Source organism: Bufo bufo, chromosome 8, assembly GCF_905171765.1.
Source record: "Bufo bufo chromosome 8, aBufBuf1.1, whole genome shotgun sequence".
In the NCBI taxonomy this organism is placed as follows: domain Eukaryota; kingdom Metazoa; phylum Chordata; class Amphibia; order Anura; family Bufonidae; genus Bufo; species Bufo bufo.
In genome coordinates, this window is record NC_053396.1 from 104608064 (window position 1) to 104623061 (window position 14998).

The 14998-nt window shown below is 44.6% G+C and overlaps 1 protein-coding gene across 1 annotated transcript in view; it reads left to right on the forward strand.

Moving 5' to 3' along the window:
• Positions 1 to 4032: 4032 nt before the first annotated feature.
• LOC120977257 (wiskott-Aldrich syndrome protein family member 3-like) overlaps positions 4033 to 14998 on the forward strand; it is a 47938-nt gene continuing 36972 nt past the window's right edge. The window contains exon 1 of the mRNA XM_040405108.1: positions 4033 to 4165. Coding sequence (XP_040261042.1) covers positions 4033 to 4165 — 133 coding nt within the window. The remainder of the gene's footprint in view (positions 4166 to 14998) is intronic.

A 14998-nucleotide genomic window follows, 5' to 3' on the forward strand; every position in this document is an offset into this window, starting at 1 on the left:
TGATATACACATTTTAACACATATTTTATATTTTTAATTTTATATCTTATATCTTTTATAAAAATGTATATTATAATTGTATATTCTTTTTATTTTTTATTTTTAGCCAAATAGTATGTTATGATGTAAAACAAACGAAAAATAATATAATTTATACTCCTATATATAAAGGACAACAAAACGCATATGCACTGGGAAAAACCGCATCTGCGTTTTGTAAAGCAAGAAACCGCATTGCTAACGCACATGAAAATATTGTATAATAAACTTGAGAAATGCTAGATAACATGATTTGCTGAAACTAGAGTTGAAAATCGAAATATGCCAGACAATGTGATGACTATAGTTGAGTTATGCCAGACAACATGATTACTTAGAATGATGGCAAAAACAACACTTCTCTGTATAAAAAGAACAATTATCTGGACTGATCCATGCCAGGATTTATGTATGACCAGATCCACTACCATATTTTCGCTCCACCTTACTTTAAGGGATGTTGGGTATAAAAGGAGGATTAAACCCCTCTTACAGACCACCACTGAGGAAGGGGCCAGGAAAGGACCCCGAAACGCGTTTGGTTTCTGTACACTTTGGACATCAGCTGATGAACATTTATGAGACCCTAACATCCCGACAATTGGATCCTAACTTTGCCGGAACAGTGACACCGTGCAAATACGAACAAAGTAAGACGCCTTGATAATTACCAACTAGGTCCAGGCTTGCAAGATCGGTGAAAAGCTACCAAGAGATCTCTCATGCTGAGAGCTACATGACCACCTTGAGCAAGCGACTAGACCCAGGTATTGCCTAATCTGATTCAGTGAGCCTCGTGGGACGCCACGGTTACACTCACAACAGACGGCATATAACAGGTGCATTCCTATTACTAGACTGTACGTTGATTTGTTCCTATACAAGCGAATCTATCTCTTTAAATACAGGGACATTTATCCGCTTTTATCATCGGACATTATACCTGGCATATTTCTTCACTGGACTGTGTAGTGGTTCATCGAATATATACTGAATACATATCGAATATATAAACCACTTCTACATTTTATATTGTCTTTTATACCATTTATATTACCATAGTTGCCCTTTTTTATCTCTTTTTAGCATTGTCTATGTTATATTATTGTATTTATGCAGGTGTTATTATTACATTCTAATTCGCTATTTGGGTACTACATCATTTTATATTAGCATTGTATTTGATATTTTATTGCTATAAGTTCAGGGCTATTTATCAATTTTCCACTAATAAATTATTCTTATATTATATATATTTGTTCTTGGTCTTCACTTGGTCCAGCTGGAGAGTGCTCAGTCTTTCTACTTACATATACCTTAAATCCCCTTTATGACTGGGTGAGTCATAGCAGACTTAGCAGCACCCACTTCCACAGCTGTGTACAGAGTGAGCCACCATACCTTAATTGCATTAAATATAACATTTCTGTCCCTTGTGAGTAGGAGTAACGCGCACACCAATTGACCCTTGTGTAGTGCCCACGCCTATCTAGTGGGACACTACACATACACGTCGCTGTTTTTCGCCTGCACGATGGCGCCCAGATCACCCACTGTTCAGAGATGCCACGATGCAAATAGCAACAGGACTGACAAAGTGGTGCATAAATACACAATGGCCATCAGTCACCAGTGCCTATACATGCCATTATAAATCCAGTGTATTCTTTGTTAGGCACTATAGGCCAAATGGTGAAATACTTTTTTGTTTGTTAGTTTTTTTGCCATTTGGGCTAACAGTACAGGAGACCTGTCATTGTAAGGGTGGGTTCACACTAGCGTTAGGTATTCCGTTATGGCTTTCCATTATAACATGGTTATAACGGAAAATAACGGAATCCATAAGACGGAAGGACGGATCCGTTCTTCTGCCTATATTATGACGGGATGCAAAACGGAAGCCTTTAAAAGGCATTCCGTTTGCTTTCCGTCCTAATAGAAGTCTATGGGAATCAAAACGGATCCGTCTGGTTCCCATTATGCAAGACGGAAAACAAAGTCCTGTCGTCAGGACTTTGTTTTCCGTCTTGCATAACGGGATCCAGACGGATCCGTTATGCTTTCCCATAGACTTCTATTAGGATGGAAAGCAAACGGAATGCCTTTTAAAGGCTTCCGTTTTGCATCCCGTCATATGTAGCCCGTACGCTAGTGTGAACCCACCCTAATATGTAGCCCGTCAACAAGGCAGCATGTTATGGTGTCAGATCCGCTTCAATTATGTATTCATTTACTATGGATTACTGCCTGGTCCACATTATCTGTAGACTTTTGCTAAATGTAAATTACCTTAGGTAAACGGTAACAGCGACAGTCATCTCTCACATCTCTCTTATTGTCACCCCTGATGTCCTAGAAGATTGCACCCTTTAATACGTGAAGTTAAAGGGAACCTGGCATGTTGAACATGGTGTCTGAGGTGACGGCAGCATGTTATAGAGCAGATTGATATATAGTTTTATGGGAAAACTTGTAAATAATCCGTTCATATCTGTGCTCATTCTGGTCTTTGAAGTCCAGGAGGCGGACCTATCAGTGATTGACAGCTATATCTGTATACGCAGTCATAGAGGGAAGGCTGTCAGTCACTGATAGGACCGCCTCCTCAACTTCAAAGACACGAATGAGAAGGAATTTAAATGTATAAAATGTAAATTTTACTGAATCCTTTCCCATAAAACTATATATCAGTCTGCTCAGCTCCTCCTGCTCTATAACATGCTGCCTGCAGCTAATTTTGCATATTCATGGTGACAGGTTCCCTTTAACTAAGCATGAAGTCCATTATAGCACTCATTTTACCGCCATCTCTTCAGCGTGACCAGCCGTTGTGCAGGACCAAAGATCCTACCGTAAAGATCCAGTCTAGGCTCTGTTTTGCATAATATTCTATGTACTCTGTGTATTATTTCCTCAACATTTTCAAGATCTCCATTTTCTCTCACTGGATTGAAACCTTCTTTGAAGCTGAAAGCCTGTCATGTCATTGTCATGTCCAATTAACACAGTTCATGGCTCATTACATCATATCAGAGGCCTATCTTGCAAGCTGTGACACCAGGAAAGGTTTTAAAAATGGATCTGTCAGCTTAAGGTTGTCCAGAATTAGAAAAAACATGGCTACCTTCTTCCAGAAACAGCCTCACACCTGCCCAAATGTGTTGTGTGATATTGCAACCCAATTCCATTCATTTCAGTGGGTCTGAACGGCAATACCACACACAACCTGTGGGCAGGTGTGGCACTGTTTCTAAATCTGGACTAACCTTTTCATAGCTGCCCTACATAAGAACAGCATATTGCAGCTACAGATCGGTACTACCAATATCCAAAATGGCACAGAAGATGCTATGCTGTTTGACTACAAGGGGAGCTAAGAGAATACACTAGACCCAGCCTGGTATATCCACATATATATCTATGTATATATATTCACAGGATAGGGGATAGCTATTAGATCACTGGAAATCCTGCTGCTGGTACCCCCACCGATCACAAGAACGGGGGTCCCGTATCCCCTGGAGCGGTTGGTCACACATGAGGGTGGCCACTCTATTAATTTCTATGGGAATACCGGAGATAGCGAAGTACATTGCTCGATTATCTTCAGAATTCCATAGAAATGAATGGGGCAGCCACACGCATGCCCGACTGGCTGCACTGTTCATTTCAGGGGGGCTGCAGGGGACACAGGGCCCCTGTTCTCGTGATCGTTGGGGGTCCCAGTGGTAGGACCCCCACCGATATGATAGGGGATAACTTCTAACAATCGAAATGCCACTTTAAGTGATGTTATATTAACTGGATTTTTACCAGACAGCAGGGAGTTAATGACATATGCATTATAAAGGTTAGCTGATTAACAAATCTTCTGTGTGAATTTCTATTGTTATTTATAGATTTGCTATTACAGATGGTGGAAACATTGGGTCTCTTTTATTGTCTTTTCAGTTCCCCTTTGATGTTCTGTACATCTGAACCCAACAGCAAAAAATGCCATTGGTTAAGAGAAATATAGAACCGCGGCATTTATGTCGTGGGATAGTGCCCGATGCAGTCACCAGTGAGTTGGAGTGTGTCACCAACAGTACCCTGGCCGCCATCATCAAGCAACTGGGAAGCTTAAGTAAGTGCAGATCTGTTATTCCGTGGGCATCTGTCAGCAGATTTGTACCTATGGCACTGGCTCACCTGTTACATGTGCACTTGTTTCCATGGTTACCACTAGTGTTGAGCGAACTTCTGTTTTAAGTTCGGCATCTAAAGTTCGGCTTCCGGTTAGCGGAGAATCCTGATATGGATTCCGAATTCCGTTGTGGTCCGTGGTAGCGAAATCAATAATGGCCGATTATTGATTCTGCTACCACGGACCACAACGGAATTCGGAATCCATATCGGGATTCTCCGCTAACCGGAAGCCGAATTTTAGACGCTGAACTTATAACAGAAGTTCGCTCAACACTAGTTACCACCACCAAGTAATCCAGCAGCAGTGGCCGTGCTTGCATGCTATACGAAAAAGTCCCAGCCTCTCTCATTACGGGACATGTTTCTATCATAGTTTTAAATTAGAGGGGCAAAGGTTTAAAAGTAATATCAGGAAGTATTACTTTACTGAGAGAGTGGTGGATGCATGGAATAGCCTTCCTGCAGAAGTGGTAGCTGAAAATACAGTGAAGGAGTGCATGGGATAGGCACAAGGCCATCCTTCATATAAGATAGGGCCAGGGGCTATCCATAGTATTCAGTATATTGGGCAGACTAGATGGGCCAAATGGTTCTTATCTGCCGACACATTCTATGTCTATTATAGTGTGCAAGCATGACCACAGCTGCGTGATTTCAGGGTGGTCGTAACCATACAAACCAGAAGTGTATAATGTGATGGAAAAATAAATCAAGCCAGCAAAGAAGGAAATACAGACAATCAGAATACATTAGTACGTGCCTTGTATTAACTTTATCTACATGATAAATGTGATTTGCTGAAGTGACACAACCCCCTTTAATATTAAACTGATTAGATAAATCCCATGCTTATCTATCAAATAGCCTTACAATTCTGGTTGTTAATGTGTACATGAAAATAATACCCATATCATGATGTGTTCTGGTATATTCTTTAAGGGGAGCTCACAGCTAGAGAATCCATGTTTGAAACCCAAAGCTAATAATAATAAGTCTGATAGCCAGGGGCGGATTGGCCATAGACCCTACAGGGAAATTTCACAGTTCTTGCAGGATGTGTATCCTGTAATTTTTAAAGTAATGTTGGGTGTGAAAATAGAATCTGGATTTAGAATTGTCCTATTACATAAGGGTTTTTAAATATAACAATTTTTTTCTTTGCTTTTTACATCATTATTCACTTTTGAGGTACAGGAGATGAAAAATAATTTATCAAATATAACCATATGGGAGTACATAAGGGAAAGAACATCAGGTTTTGTCCTACACTTCTAAAAGAAGAAGGGATTTTGGTGGGTTCACAGATAAGAAAAGTTCTTAAATTCCAGTGTGAACAAGTCAAATGAACTTCTTCAAAATCTGTGATTGCCACATTAGAACCACCCACCATACTTGTTCTGCTGATTGCATGGGTATAGCACAGTGCTTCTCAAATAGTGGGGTGCGCCCCCCAGGGGGGGCGCCAGGCTCCGTAAAGGGGGGCTCGTTCAGGGCCTGGAGCTGGGGGCCGGCAATAGCGGTGGGGCGGTGCGGTCACTGTACTATAGCCCCGCCCCACCGCTCCCTCCAGCCATGCTCCAGCATCGCAGGCTACGATGTATCAGCGGGGAGGGACTGGGAGGAGGAGCTGGGGGCCGGTGCGTTCACTGTGCTCCGGCCCCCAGCTCCAGTACAGTTATAGAATGTGTAAAATTAATAATGATTCTATTCATGAGGCCCCCTCTGTAGTAGAACATTCAATATATCCATCCTACTCACAGGGCTGTTATCGTAATCCAGGCCGGCCGGGCAGACGAGCGGCAGCGTCACTGACTGACGTCACGTGCCTGCGCCGCCTGCTTCATTCATAAAGTATGCCGGGCAGGCACGTGACGTCAGTCAGTGACGCTGCCGCTCGTCTGCCCGGCCGGCCTGGATTACGATAACAGCCCTGTGAGTAGGATGAATATATTGAATGTTCTACTACAGAGGGGGCCTCATGAATAGAATCATTATTAATTTTACACATTCTATAACTGTACTGGAACGGCAATGGGGGGGTCTGTGGATGGCACTGTTATGGGGGGGCACTGTGGATGGCACTGTTATGGGGTGGGGGGTCTGTGGATGGCACATATATAACAGTGCCAGCCACAAATCCCCCTGTAACAGTGCCAGCCACAGATCCCCCCCATAAGTGTCCGTCATCCACAGATCCCCCCATAAGTGTCCGTCATCCACAGATCCCCCCATAAGTGTGTGTCCGTCATCCACAGATCCCCCCCATAAGTGTCCGTCATCCACAGATCCCCCCATAAGTGTCCGTCATCCACAGATCCCCCCCATAAGTGTCCGTCATCCACAGATCCCCCCCATAAGTGTCCGTCATCCACAGATCCCCCCCATAAGTGTCCGTCATCCACAGATCCCCCCATAAGTGTCCGTCATCCACAGATCCCCCCATAAGTGTCCGTCATCCACAGATCCCCCCCATAAGTGTTCGTCATCCACAGATTTCCCCATAACAGTGTCCGTCATCCACAGATCCCCCCATAACAGTGTCCGTCATCCACAGATCCCCCCCATAAGTGTCCGTCATCCACAGATCCCCCCATAAGTGTCCGTCATCCACAGATCCCCCCATAAGTGTGTGTCCGTCATCCACAGATCCCCCCATAAGTGTCCGTCATCCACAGATCCCCCCATAAGTGTCCGTCATCCACAGATCCCCCCATAAGTGTCCGTCATCCACAGATCCCCCCCATAAGTGTCCGTCATCCACAGATCCCCCCCATAAGTGTCCGTCATCCACAGATCCCCCCCATAAGTGTCCGTCATCCACAGATCCCCCCCATAAGTGTCCGTCATCCACAGATCCCCCCCATAAGTGTCCGTCATCCACAGATCCCCCCATAAGTGTCCGTCATCCACAAGCGGCGTCCCACGCGGCGTCAGTTGCATAGCAACTCTACGGCTGGAGAGAGGGAGCCCCCGGCCCCCGACAAATGATACTATTTACAGTCGCGCGGGGGGCGCGAAATGTTTTCTTCTTCCTAGGGGGGGCATGACAGAAAATAATTGAGAAGCACTGGTATAGCAAGAGCCCCTGTTCAATCAGGAGTGGGTCAAGGTTTATAATATACAATTGCGACCCTGCTGTAATGGCGGAGAGCAGAGGAACCTTTGATCTTCCCCATTGGATGCCATGGTCAACAGCTACCAGGGCATCTAAGGTGTTTGAGAAAGGAAGGGGGTTCTCTTGTCAGCCTTTCCACCCCCAATCCCCACAGCACGATTGCAGGTTTTCAAGGGGTTGTTATGGCAGTCAAAGGCCTTACAATAGCCTTTTGGTCTTGCCAACTACGAAAGCCTGTTAGGCCCTGCCAGAGGTAGAGTCAGATAGGCTTCCTGTCAGTGTAAAACTAACCCCTCTACTGCAAGTAGTTTGTTTCAGCTATTGGTGTAATAAGTTCAAGATAAGTCCACTTTTGGGACTGAAAAATAAAATGTGAAAAATGTTTGATGTTGAATGTTAAAGAAACACAAAAATTGCCTTTACAGATTTATTATGTAAAAAAAAAAACAACATAAATCTACACATCAGTGATAGTGTCACATCTGGAATGACCCGAACAGTAAAATTACCCAATTAACCCACACTATGAACAGTGTAAAAAATAGAATAAAAAACAATGTCAGAATTACAGTTTTTTGTTAGACCCACCAGTGCTTCAAAATGGTAATAATGAAAAATCATAAAACAAGCCCTCACGCATCTATGTCAGCAAAAAAAAAAAAAAAAGTTATAGCTCTAAGAATATAGTGACAAAACAAATTTTTTGGTGACGTGCTTTTATTGTGTAAATGTAGTAATACATAAATAAACTATATATCACTGTAATTGTACTGGTCAGCAGAATAAAAACTATACCCTAAAAACAAGGCCCCAAAACGGTGATATTAGTGTTGCTTCCAGCTCCCCCCTCCAAAAAAAATTTAAGTTTTTCACAATATACTCGAAAATGATGGCATTAAAAATACAACTTGTCTTGTGAAAAACAAGCCCTCTTACAGCCAAGTTCGTGGAAAAATTAAAAAAGTTATAGCTCTCAAAATGTGATGAAAAAAATGCCAAAAAATACTGGGTCACTAAGACTCAAAGAGGCCTGGTTGTTAATTTTATTATTTATCGTTAAGGAAACAGAAAAGAGGACAACTGCTATATGTTCCATAGTGAAAGATCTCCTGGCCTGGCGAACTACAAAAAACTACTGTAGGTTGTAGAACGACAAATTCAAAATTTGCTTGGATTTCCACCTGCACATACTTCCACCTGAGACCCTTCCAGTGGGAGTTTATGGACCTATGGGAATACCTGATGGAATGAACAGGGCCTGTCAACTCTCCAGTCCCTACAGTATCTTGGTGGGAGAATTCCCCCAGTTAGAGATCTTTTCCACCGATAACTCAGAATTAGGCCTTATGCACACGACCGTTGTGTCCGTTGCATCCGTGTCCGTTGTTCCGTTTTCCGTGATTTTCTGCGGACCCATTGACTTTCAATGGGTCCGTTGAAAACTCAGAAAATGCACCGTTGTTCATCCGCGTCCGTGATCCGTGTTTCCTGTCTGTCAAAAAAAATGACCTGTCCTATTTTTTAATGATTCACGGACCCATTCAAGTCAATGGGTCCGTGAAAAAACACGGATGCACACAAGATTGTCGTCCGTGATCCGTATCCGTAGGCTACTTTCACACAGACGGATCCGCAGATCCGTCTGCATAAAAGCTTTTTCAGATCAGAGTTTTCACTTCGTGAAAACTCCGATCCGACAGTATATTCTAACACATAGGCGTTCCCATAGTGATGAGGACGCTTCAAGTTAGAATATACTAAGAACTGTGTACATGAATGCCCCCTGCTGCCTGGTAGCACCCGATCTCTTACAGGGGGCTGTGATCCGCACAATTAACCCCTCAGGTGCCGCACCTGAGGGGTTAATTGTGCGTATCATAGCCCCCTGTAAGAGATCAGGTGCTGCCAGGCAGGAGGGGGAAGACCCCCTCCCTCCCCAGCTTTAAATTCATTGGTGGCCAGTGCGGCCCCCCCTCCGACCCTCCCTCCCTCCCTCCCCTGTATTACATTCATTGGTGGCCAGTGCGGCCCCTTCCTCCCTCCCCTGTATTAAATTCATTGGTGGCCAGTGCGGCCTCCCTCCCCCCCTCTTAATTAAAATCCCCCCCCCCATCATTGGTGGCAGCGGAGAGTTCTGATCGGAGTCCCAGTTTAATCGCTGGGACTCCGATCGGTAATCATGGCAACCAGGATGCTACTGCAGTCCTGGCTGCCATGGTTACTTAGCAATTTTAGAAGCATTATACTTACCTTCGCTGTCTGTGACCGGCCGGGCGCTCCTCCTACTGGTAAGTGACAGGTCTGTGCTATAAGCAATGCGCCGCACAGACCTTTCACTTACCAGTAGGAGGAGCGCCCAGCCGGCCACAGACAGCGAAGGTAAGTATAATGCTTCTAAAATTGCTAAGTAACCATGGCAGCCAGGACTGCAGTAGCGTCCTGGTTGCCATGGTAACCGATTGTAGCCCCAGCGATTAAACTGGGACTCCGATCGGAACTCTCCGCTGCCACCAATGATGGGGGGGGGGATTTTAATTAGGAGGGGGGGGAGAGGGGAGGCCGCACTGGCCACCAATGAATGTAATACAGGGGAGGGAGGGGGGGCCGCACTGGCCACCAATGAATGTAATACAGGGGAGGGAGGGGGGGCCGCACTGGCCACCAATGAATTTAATACAGGGGAGGGAGGGAGGGGGGCCGCACTGGCCACCAATGAATTTAATACAGGGGAGGGGGGCCGCACTGGCCACCAATGAATTTAAAACTGGGGAGGGGGGTCTGCCCCCTCCTGCCTGGCAGCACCTGATCTCTTACAGGGGGCTATGATATGCACAATTAACCCCTAAGGTGCGGCACCTGAGGGGTTAATTGTGCGGATCACAGCCCCCTGTAAGAGATCGGGTGCTGCCAGGCAGCAGGGGGCAGTCATGTACACAGTTCTTAGTATAGTCTAACTTGAAGCGTCCCCATCACTATGGGAACGCCTCTGTGTTAGAATATACTGTCGGATCTGAGTTTTCACTATATAACTCAAATCCGATGGTATATTTTAACATAGAGGCGTTCCCATAGTGATGGGGACGCTTCAAGTTAAAATATACCATCGGATTGGAGAAAACTCAGATCCGATGGTATAATAGGGACTCCTGACTTTACATTGAAAGTCAATGGGGGACGGATCCATTTGCAATTGCACCATATTGTGTCAACGTCAAACGGATCCGTCCCCATTGACTTGCATTGTAAGTCAGGACGGATCCGTTTGGCTCCGCACGGCCAGTCGGACACCAAAACGACTTTTTCCTTCATGTCCGTGGATCCTCCAAAAATCAAGGAAGACCTACGGAATAAAAAACTGACATGGATCACGAAACTACGGAACCCGTTTTTGCGGACCGCAAAAAAAAAACGGTCGTGTGCATGAGGCCCTTACATAACTACAAAGGTCTTCCACTGAGGCTGAGGAGCTCATCTGGACAGTCCCGCTGTGAAATGTTCCTCCCAGGAGAGTCTGATGCCCACCGATCTTTGGGAGTTAAAAGCAGTCAGTAACAAGACCACAGCTGCAAGCAAAAGATAATCACACCAGCTCAAATGCAGAGGTCCATGCACGGAAAAACGTGGCACTACAACAAATGCAAACTGAAGAAAAAGTTCATTCCAGCCTCCGGATAAAACAATGGTATCCTTTATTGAAAAATAGTCATAAAATCCAGGTATGCCAAACACATAGTGCACAGAAAAATGCACCTCCTGTGATGCGTTTCGGATGTCAATTCGCATAAAACTTCGTTAGAATACTGTACGGAGCGCTCGCTCAGATGAGCTGAAGTTATTACTTTGCAAAGTCTCGCGAGACTTCGGGTAATAACTTCAGAAATTAATTTCTACTGTTAAAAACCTTTTACCGAACTCAGGTTCGGTTCCATGTTTTATGCGAATAGACTTCGGATGTTTTATCCGAAGTCGATTCGCTCATCCCTATATATAAAACACTCTTAGTCATTTGATTGTTTTATGTGGAGGCTGAAATAAACTTTTTCTTCAGTTTGCAATACCACAGCTGCCTCCTACATCAACAGACAGGGAGGTACAAGATTCTTCCTCTACTGAACAAGGCAGAGATAATCTTTTGTTTGGCAGAGAATTATCCGAATAGCCTTATTGCAGAGTATATTCTAGGCTTAACAGTGTCCAGAAGTGTTCCATCAGATCAGTTCGGAAGTTGGACGTTTCAGTGGTGGTTCTTATGGGGAAATGCAAAGCTTGTGGTCTTCTGCTCCCTGTCCAATGAAGACAGTCTACTGGTTCTGGACACTGTCAATCCCATGGAATTTTCCACTGTCATATATATTTCCTCCAGTAGCAATGATTCAGAGAGTGATACTAAAGCCCTTCAGGATGGTCTTCTCGCTTTGCCATAATCCCTTACTGGCCCAATAGAGCTTGTTTTTCTCAACTAATGCCATTGAGCCAAGGTCAGTTTTTGATACTCTACTCAGGCACAATCTGGTGTTTCAAGGCAGCCAGAAATGACACAACCTGCACAGCTTGAAGTTAGCTGGGTGGAGGTTGACAGAGAGCTCTTGAGATATCAAGGACTTTCTGAAACCCTATTCCAGACCCTAAATCATTCCAGGAGATCTTCTACCAACAAGGTCTATTCCAGAGTGAAGCCAGTCTTCATAAGATGGTATGAAAACAGAGGGATGACATCCAGTCCTCTATGAGTGATTTCACTCCTGGAGCGAACAAGGGTTTGACAGATGTCTTAGTCCATCTATCTTGCAATTCTGGATTGCCACTCTGCCTCCCTTGGCATAAAATATTCTCAAGATCATCTATTGAAGATATTTTATAATGCAGTCTCTAAACTCATGCCCAAAGTACTCCATCCTATCTCCTCCTGGGATCTTCTGTTGATCCTATTAAGGTTGTATGAGGGCTGTATTACACCAATAAATTTTCTGACCAATTTCTGTACAATCAGACCAATAGCTGGTGTGTATAACAAAAAATCTGTGTTTTTAAATGGCCATCTGACTAATGATAGTTCAAAAAATCTGTCAGATAATCTGTTGGTGTAAATGCACCCTAAGTCTCCCTTTGAGAATCTTCAGGAATCCTCTCTTGATTTTCTCTTGGAAGGTTTCCTTCCTGTTGGCAATAACTTCTACCAAAAGAGTTAGTGAACTTCCAGCACTTAGGTCATCAGAGCCATATACAAGGTACTTCTAAGGTTCAGTCTTGTTCAAGAGTATTCTGCACAGGAGGACATTCTGTGGTGTCAAGGTCCTCTACATTCCACTGGGTGGAGAATCTTTTCAAGGCCTCTAAGCCTCCATTTCTACAGACAGTTGATTCTGGACTTTTTTTTCCCTATGGAGTGAAAAAAAGTAGCAAATTACAGCACATGTTATATTTTAGACTTAATTTGTGACTTTTTGGGGGTCATCTATTAGAAATACACCTAAATTAGGCATGTTTCTGGCACAGATTGTTACGCAAAGGTCCTTTGCGTCGCAAGTTTGTGACTTTTCACCGCTCATGCCCATGCAGAGCCTACCTCTCCTCTCCGTGCCTGCTCCCCCCTAATCTAACATATGAATGCATATCTTGCTTGAAGGACAGGATGAATTGGAAGTAATTAAATTATCCTCCTCCATATTGTCAGCTGATGACATCAGTATACTCAAGAGAGGTTTAACCTTTTCTCCTACCTGCCAATTTGATCTGTACAGGACGCTTCTAGATGTCAACAGGCTGGCCCGCGCCCTCACTCTCCGTCGGCATTTTCAGGTGGGTGGTGATGAGGTATGTTCTGCGGAGGTTGGGGGCGCTGATCACCCTGTTGCGTCCACAAGTGGTCCCCTTGTCTTTGTCGATACAAGTACTTTAAATAACAGACACATGAGCTTTCTTGAAATTATGCATATATGTGAGCTTCAGGAGTCGAATACAGTCCTGGAGGATCTGGATTTGTATAATAGGTCCATGCATTTTCATACAAAGAATCGGGATTTCTATCCGATTCAGTCCAGATCTCCAGCACTGGATCGATACCAGAATCCTGGGGGTTGTAACAATGTTACTAAAAAAGAAAAAAAGGCAATCCAGGATTTGAAAACGAGGGTAGACGTTGTAATCAAACAATCTGATAAGGGGGCGGGGTTGTCGTGCTGGAGAGTGGTCTATATAGGACCCTGATTGAATCCATGCTCAGTGACACTACAGTATATGTCACTCTCAGTGACAATCCCCTCCCCTCTTTCCAGAAGGAACTGAGGGACATCTTGGACTTAGGGTTCCAACCAGGATTCCTAACTAACAAGGAATCAGAATATATCTACATTGTATCCCCGGTTATTCCAGTGTTTCACTCACTTCCAAAAACACATAAAAATGTTTTTCCACCTCCCCTCAGGCCAATTGTAGCGGGCATTGGCTCTTTTTCCGAAAGAATGTCACAATGGGTTGATTCCATACTTCAGCCACTTATACCACTAATACCAGGTTATCTCAGGGACACTATGTCCGTCCTGCAAACCATTGATAACATTGAATGGTCCTCAAATTATGTATGGATCACAGCGGACGTAGTGTCCTTGTATACCAATATTCCTCACGAATTGGCCATTAAATCCCTAACCTGGTTCCTACAGATATATGGGAACATTACTGTAGGTTTGCAGGAATATGTCCTGATGGTGGTGGACTTCCTCCTCAGGCACAACTTCTTCATGTTCAACAATAAATTTTACCTTCAGACATCGGGGGTTTTGATGGGGGCCAAATTCTCTCCCTCCATTGCTAACATATTTCTGGCATGGTGGGAGAGGTGTTTTCTCTTCATCGACACCCACCCTTTTTGGCACCACATCAGGTGGTATGGCCGTTACATCGATGACCTGATCCTAATCTGGACGGGCGATGTGGCGGCCATACCATCCTTTTGTGGTTACATCAATTTGCGCCTGAGGGGGGACCCTGCCACCAATCGGGTCTCCACCTGCACATATAGGAAACCTAAGGCAGGCAATACCACGCTATATGCAACATCCTGTCATCCAAAACATATAATTGCCAACATACACAGGGGAGAAATAATCTGTGCAAGAAGGAATTGCACGGAAGAAAAGAGCTTTATGGAGGAAGCTAGACATATCTCCCATAGATTGGGCAAAAGAGGCTATGGCGCAAAACTTGTAGAGGATGCTATAGCACAGGTGTCAACCATTGAAAGGGGATCCCTCCTTTATCCTAGACAGGAATATTTATTGCAAAAGGAGGCTCCATCTTCCGATACAGGCATAAGGCCTCTTTCACACTTGCGTTGTCCGGATCCGGCGTGTACTCCACTTGCCGGAATTACACGCCGGATCCGGAAAAACGCAAGTGTACTGAAAGCATTTGAAGACGGAACCGTCTTCCAAATGCGTTCAGTGTTACTATGGCACCCAGGACGCTATTAAAGTCCTGGTTGCCATAGTAGTAGTGGGGAGCGGGGGAGCGGTATACTTACAGTCCGTGCGGCTCCCGGGGCGCTCCAGAATGACGTCAGAGCGCCCCATGCGCATGGATGACGTGATCCATGTGATCACATGATCCATGCGCTTGGGGCGCCCTGACGTCACTCTGGAGCGCCCGGGGAGCCGC